This window comes from Sapajus apella, unplaced genomic scaffold (genome assembly GCF_009761245.1).
Source record: "Sapajus apella isolate SASKATOON/1434 unplaced genomic scaffold, GSC_monkey_1.0 scaffold148, whole genome shotgun sequence".
In the NCBI taxonomy this organism is placed as follows: Eukaryota; Metazoa; Chordata; class Mammalia; order Primates; family Cebidae; genus Sapajus; species Sapajus apella.
This window is the reverse complement of record NW_022437088.1, coordinates 1,410,218-1,417,493: the sequence shown is the minus strand read 5'-3', so window position 1 is coordinate 1,417,493 and position 7,276 is coordinate 1,410,218. Positions and strand designations below refer to the sequence as shown.

Genomic DNA, 7,276 nt, shown 5'->3' with positions numbered 1-7,276 from the left:
GCCCCTTTTAGCGTCACGCGCCGGGGGACGCAGGAAGGCAAGTGGGCGGGGGAAGGCGCGAGAGCGAGCGCGAGAGGGAAAAGGAGGGAGGGGGTGGGGAACAGGGAATCTTATATCACGTGACAGGGGCGGCGCGGCCCGGGGTGTCAGTGTGGAGGAGACTGAGGTAAAGTTGGGAGCGCAGCGGCGTTGGCGGCAGCAGCGGCGGCAGCGGCAGCGCGGCGGGGCCGGGTATTGTCCGCGGCCCCTTTAAATCCGCGATCCCCCTTTTACCCTCCCTCTTTTCTCCCCTGCCCCCGCCGTATCCCCCTCCCTCGGTAGGCCCCCCCCGCACCGTGTGTTCCCCCACTGTACACCCCCCTCCTAGTCATGCGAGCCCTGGCGCCCCCCCGTTGAGTCGGCCGCTGGAGGTTTTGTTTATGGTTGGGTTCGCGGCCTAGTGGGCCGCGCCAGAGCCGGGGCCTCGATTTGGGAGCGTGGCCGGGGCGGGGCTTGTAGCAGCCGTAGGGGGGGGGCCATGCGGCTAGAGCCTGAGAGGGGAGAGCGAGAAAGAGCGCGAGCGAGCGAGGCCTGGGCCTTGCCTGAGGTAGGGCCCTCTCTTTACCCCGGCCGGTGCCTGCGGAGGAGAGGGCCTCCTCCCTTTCCACCCACTGCGGGCCTCCTCTGATCCGGATCCGGCCTGGTTTGGGGGTGGCTGGGGGGAGGGCGGGCGATGGGGTGGAGCTGCCCCAGACTCCCCCATGTGGCCCTCAGTTTGGTGTGCGAAGGATTAATTTGTTCCAACTGGGAGGTAGGGAGGAGATTGGCCCCGTGGGCTCTCGATGTGGCGCTGAGGGGGCTGAGCCTCCCATCCTCCACGCGTGGGCTTGCGTCCCCCCTCTGTTTCCAGGCTCTTTGTCAGCTCTTCTTATTACCTTCCCTTCTCTCTCACCAACCCAGTTCTTGGAATATGTTTTTGCTGCTGTCTTTAGTTTACTGTTTATACCGTAGTTTGGGGTACCCCAAACAATTATGATGTTATTTGGGAGCTGGACATGGAGGCCCCCATAGGGTGTATTACGCTTTAGGGACGTCACTAGAGCACTGGGTTATTTGTTCACGCTTCTCATAATGGGACAGGAATGCCCAATTTCTTCAAACCCTTCACCTTGTGGACAGCCCTTAAATTGCTTTGCAAACTGATGTCACAAACTGGAGACTGCTCCTTTTCCACCATTCTTGAAATGTAGCCACCTCTGGTGTAGGATGTTGTGGAAAGAAAAACACCACAGTAACAGGCGTTTTTGTTGTTATTGTTAACGTTTTTGCCTTTGACTCTCCCTGATTATTACATGGAGAAATCCTTTTTTTGTCTTCTCTCCCATCCTGCCTTCCTCCGCCCCATATCCTGTTTGGGGGATACCCGATGTGACTTGCTGGGAGGTGATGGGCATTGCTAGTGACCAGCATTACTAGAGAATTAAAACATTTTGTCTGTGTATCAGTTGATAAAACTGCTTTGAGATCTGGGACCATTGTCCTTACAGATTAGACTATCCCAATGGTTATAGAGAAAGCATTTAAAACCGCTTTGAGATCTGACACCATTGTCCTTAAAGATTAGACTGTCCCAATGATTGTTTCCTTTGTGAATGGGAAGTATTGCTGGCATGTAAATTAGTGATGAAAGGCCTAAAAATGTCCCCTGTTGTTTTTGATCTTTAAAGCTCCTCCTTGCTATGTCCTAACTGGGAAGTACTCTTACTAACTAGATTTCAAGGTGGTGGAGAAGGGGATGCAGGGTCCATTTCAACAAAGCATCTACAGAAATTAGTTGCTCTGTTAGAGGTAGCAAGTTTTACCAAACCCAGTCCAGCTTCAGTTTCTGAATTGTTTCTAAAATTAGATTGTAAGCTCCCTGAGGGCAGCTACCAAGTCATACTGCTTTTGTATTTTCTGAAGTATTGGACACATAGTAGATACTCAATAAATATTTGTTATTTAGTTTTTTCAGTGAAATTTCTCTGGCTATTTTTTTAAGTAGCTGGTTTTCCAAAAAGAGTTAAGGGCACTCCTGTGTTGAAACCTGTATTTACTCTCGCACTACTTCCTTGGTCTCCAATACTTCTTATCATACTTCCCTAGATCTTTTTATTTTCTAAGAAAGAGTAAGTGACAAGAATCTTCACCTCCAGTGGGTATAGCTCTGCTTGCTACTAATTTTGTGCCTTCAAGTGATCCATTCCAGATCACTAACTTTTGACCTGTTGCTGAGTGTTGTTACTAATAGGTGGTAAAATTTTCTTAGTCACATTTCGAAACACTTGTAAGAAGGAAATGTTACCAGCAAGAGTGATAGGAGGATTTTTTTTTTTCTTTTCTGGTTAATTCTGTCTTTCAAGATGACTTTTTAATATGTTTACATCTGACTGGTACGGTATATGCAGTCATGTATAGCTAGTCATGCAGTTTATACCTGCAATATAACTTAACCTCACAAATTGTTATCACATGTGGAGTAGGAAACAGTCAATATTTGTAAGTTACAGTAGTGGGATGGAGATGACTATGCTGTATTAGAAACCATCTTAGAGCCAATTTTAAAACAAAATAGTTTTCCTCTAGACTTGATAAATATGCACATATATATGTATATATCGTCTTGTTGATTTGGATTCAGGGGTACTTGGTAAAACAACTTGGTATTTTTGTAAAGTTGAAACTTGACTCTAATGCTAACCTGGGAAAATGGGCTACTGTCTAGCAAGTAATGCTGGGCCTTTGTATGCCCATATATGTAGGGGGAAAAGATGATGGGTTAAAAATTACCTGAGGAAGCTACCTTAAATATTTCTCCTATGCAACTTATTGACACAACTTGGTGAAGAATTTATTCACAGAAAAAGTCTACTTTCTCTGTGACATCCAAGAAAGTCAGATGAAATTCACTTCCTTAATAGTTAATCCTTGCATATTTCTTTAGAAGTCCTTCCTCCCACTCAAATCCAGCAATATCTCTGGGCAGTCTAGAATTATGCTGTATAATAAGGTTTCATTAACAAGAAAAATTAAATATGGAGCAGAAAAGTATAAACTTGTCCTCTTTGGAAGGGAATAAATGCAGAGTAACCTATTATTTTGAACACTCTATCATATGATGAGTGTTTTCTTTTTCACTAAATGCAGCAGCTGAGATTGTATTATAAAACAAAGTATGAAGTAAGGGAACTTGAATTCAGTAGAATCCTTTTTATTAGAAGTCTTATAACAACAAAAACTATACTCTGGTTTGGGGAAGGTCCTGTGTGTTCTCTGTCTCTTCAAAGACTCAACTAAGTCATCTTGCCTGCATTAATGTCTTAAGTTTAACATGATTTCCTAGAAGCCCTTTCTTCCAAATAAAACTTTGTGCTAGATGCTTTTGGTTTGAGACAAATGTGAGATTCCCTGTATATTAAGGTGAGTGGCAGAGGGTAATACCATTCTGGTTTCTTGAAAGCATGTACTAGGAGACCAAGAGAAGCACCTGTAAAAGCAGCGTGTTGGAATTATTATCCAGAGAACTGATACTCTGGACAAAGTCATTGGGGCTAATACACTGTTGAAGGCTGTGGTTTAAAAAAACAAAAAAACCGACAAATACAATACAAACCCATAGCATACTGAGAGATGAAACTTGAGGGAGAAAGAAGTGTCTAGACTTGAACTTGCCCTTTCCCAAGCAATGGAGGTCACATGCAACTTACATAAAAAGGGTTGTAAGGCGGGTAAGGCTGTTTTCTTAGGTGATTGAATACAGTGCTTAAAATTATTTCTCTGGAGTGTAGACTGATCTCCTTCCTGGAAGGCTTTTGTTTCTAGACTTTACTGATTATCCTTCTTCTGTCAAAGGTACTTTATATTTGCACCTATATAAAAGGCTTTTGATTATTAGCTAAATGTAAAGTCTGCTTATAGGGGACTAGTAATCAAACTGTGCTGTAACTTCTTTAAAAAATCTATCGCATGTGCTTTATACATTTCTTGTTACATAAAAATGGATTAACAGCCATAGCTCCTTAAGGAATTTATCAAGCTAATTATGTTGTAAGAATAAGTGAGTCTTGATTTGTTCCTTTGAAGAAGTGAAAGTGTTTGGTGGTGAAGGTGCTGATGAAAGAGTTAAAAACATTTTGCCTGTATTTAATACCTAATTTTCTTTTTAAATCTTTCAGTATTCTACCTTGTAAATACTGTTATTTGTATATACTGTAAATGATGACGTCGGTGGGCACTAACCGAGCCCGGGGAAACTGGGAACAACCTCAGAACCAAAACCAGACACAGCACAAGCAGCGGCCACAGGTAAATAACCCAAGGCATATGGATTGGTGGATAGCATTGCTGGCAGATACTGGTTTCCATGCAGTACAGCATTATTCTGTGCTTTGAACTGTTGATTTAGGTTCTTATTTTTGTTTTCTAGTCCTTGGCTTTTTTTTTACTTAGGTCCTGATAACTTTCATGACATGCTGTAAGGCAAAATGCTTACTTTTTTTTGTTTGATAATGTATTATGAGGCTTAGCACTTTATTATGGGTCATGTGCTTTGTATCCTTTTTTTTTTTTTTGACAGTATCTCCCTTTGCCTTGATCAGAGTACAGTGGCACAGTCACCATTCATTTGTAGCCTCAACCTCTGGGGCTCAGGCGATCCTTCTGCCTTAGCCTCCTGAGTAACTGGCACTACCAGTGCACACTACCATGTCAGGCTAATATTAACATTTTTGTAGAGGTAGGAGTCTTGCTACATACATCGCCCAGGCTGCTCTTGAACTCATGGGATTATAGGTGTGAGCCACTGTGCTTGGCTCTATAACTCTTTTTTTTTTTTCTTTGCTTTTAGACGAGTTTCACTCCGTCTCCAGGCTGGAGTGCAGTGGCACGATCTTGGCTCATTGCACCCTCCACCTCCCGGGTTCAAGTCATTCTGCCTCAGCCTCCTGAGTTATTGGGATTACAGGCACCTGCCGCCACGCCTGGCTAATTTTTGCATTTTTACTAGAGACAGGGTTTCTCTACTAAAGAGAATGTTGGCCAGAGTACAGTAGTCTTTATTTCTTGACCTTGTGATTCTGTCCGCCTTGGCCTCCCAAAGTGTTGGGATTACAGGCATGGGCCACCGTGCCTGGCCCCGTCTCTATAACTCTTAAGATAGCATTTCTCTTCTCTCATCTGGGCCATTTTAGCAATACTTTTCTATTTCTTAGGCCTCCACCTTGATATCTTTTTGTTGTTTTTTGAGATGGAGTCTTATTCTGTCGTCCAGGCTTGCATGCAATGGTGTGACCTCGGCTCACTGCACCCTCAGCCTCCTGAGTTCAAGCAATTCTCCTGCCTCAGCTTCCTAAGTAGCTGGTATTACAGATGCATGCCACCGTGCCCGGCTAATTTTTGTATTTTTAATAGAGATGGGGTTTCACCATATTGGCCAGTGTGGTCTCAAACTCCTGCCCTCAGGTGATTCACCTGCTTCGGCCTCCCAAAGTGCTGGGATAACAGGCATGAGCCACTGTGCCTGGCCTCACTTTGATATCTCTCTAGCCAACCTTTCCCATTCCAGATTTTATCCTTTGCTCCTCTTTTCCCTGACTTGTCTTTTATTTTCCTCTCTTGTCCCATTGAGGCCTTACCTGTTTGTTCCTTTCTCATGAGGAGCTGGCTACTTCACTACGTTTCTTCAAGATTAAATGAGACACCATAGAACATTGCTCAATTTTAAGTCTTAAGGAGCAAATTAACCTCTTGGATATTAACTTTGATGTAGATATGTTTTGTTTCTCTTACCAGGTTTCTGTTGGTTGGTATGTAATGTGAATGAATTACTTATATTTGACTATGGTCAGCTAAATTGAATATGTAAGATTAGAACTTTTCCCTTATGCATTTTTCTTTCACCTCTATTTTCAAGTGAATTTCTAATAGAATTATAATACTTAATTGGGGCAGTAAAATTCCTAATATTTTAACATACACTGGATATACAGAAGATACATTGAGTCTGTTGTCAGACTTGTAGTATTCTCAGCCCTAGGAATGAGAGGATGGTGTTGGTTGTTACAGAAATAGGAACAGAGTTTACACATGGCTTTGTGACTATATTTATGTGAATTAACGAGATGTTTTCGAGTGGTTCTGTGATTCTAAGATGAAAGTCCCTTTAACTGTGAACATTGGTGAATGAGCTCCCTGCCCTCTCTGTAACAGTTTCACAAAGTTTCTTTTTATTTTACTGTTTTAGGCTTTTTTTTTTTTTTTTTTTTTTTTTTGAGGAAGAACCTTGCTCTGTCTAGGTCCTAGGAGGGAGTGCAGTGGTGTGATCTCTGTTCACTGCAACTTCCTCCTCCTGGGTTTAAACAATTCTCCTGCCTCAGCCTCCTGAGTGGCTGGACCTACAGGTGTGTGCCACCATGCCCAGCTAATTTTTGTATTTTTAGTAGAAACTGGGTTTTGCCATGTTGGCCAGGCTGGTCTTGAACTACTGACCTCAGGTGATCCGCCTGCCTCAGGCTCCCAAAGTGGTGGAATTACAGGCGTGAGCCACCGCGCCTGTCCCTGATTTAAGCATCTGAAATGGTGTTTTATTACTTGCTCATTTGTAACAAGGTAAAGAAAATTGGGGCAGTGGAGATTGGCGAAATAGGTTCCTGTTCTCTAAACTGTTGCCTCAAGATTATGCTTTCTTGATCTCATCTCAATTCCTAGGCCACTGCAGAGCAAATTCGACTTGCACAGATGATTTCGGACCATAATGATGCTGACTTTGAGGAGAAGGTGAAACAAGTGAGTGTGTCACTAATTTACTGTATGCTATGGGAAAAGATACAGGATTAAGGCATAATCAAATACCATAGATGGATGCCAGGTTACTTTCTATTACAGTTACTGAAATAATTTTGGTCTGAAATATAATAGGTCAAGACAATAAATAAGTACTTTCATCCTTTAATTTATTGAACCCCCCCTCCTTTTTTTTTTTTTTTTTTTTTTTTTGAGGCGAAATCTCACACAGTCGCCCAGGCTGGTGTGCAGTGGCATGATCTTGGCTCACTGCAGCCCCTGCCTCCCGAGTTCAAGCAGTTCTCCTGCCTCAGCCTCCCTAGTAGCTGGGATTTCAGGCACGAACCACCATGCCCGGCTAAGTTTTAATGTTTTTAGTAGAGATGGGGTTTCACCATGTTGGCTTCGCTGGTGTCGAACTCCCTACTTCAGGTGATATGCTTGCCTCAGCCTCCCAAAGTGCTGGGATTACAAGTGT

At 43.3% G+C, this 7,276-nt stretch overlaps 1 protein-coding gene across 37 annotated transcripts in view; it reads left to right on the top strand.

Moving 5' to 3' along the window:
- The window catches only part of UBAP2L (ubiquitin associated protein 2 like), a 56,393-nt gene that overhangs the window by 627 nt on the left and 48,490 nt on the right, over window positions 1-7,276 (top strand). For 25 of the 37 annotated variants that reach the window (XM_032265069.1, XM_032265063.1, XM_032265068.1 and 22 more), the window contains exons 1-3: window positions 40-231; window positions 4,194-4,323; window positions 6,724-6,801. In XM_032265069.1, the coding sequence (XP_032120960.1) occupies window positions 4,234-4,323; window positions 6,724-6,801 (168 nt within the window). In that variant the 5' untranslated portion in view covers window positions 40-231; window positions 4,194-4,233. Of the gene's footprint in view, window positions 1-39; window positions 232-374; window positions 587-4,193; window positions 4,324-6,723; window positions 6,802-7,276 lie in introns of those variants that run through there. The other 12 variants (XM_032265066.1, XM_032265060.1, XM_032265050.1 and 9 more) reach the window with 5 other exon arrangements.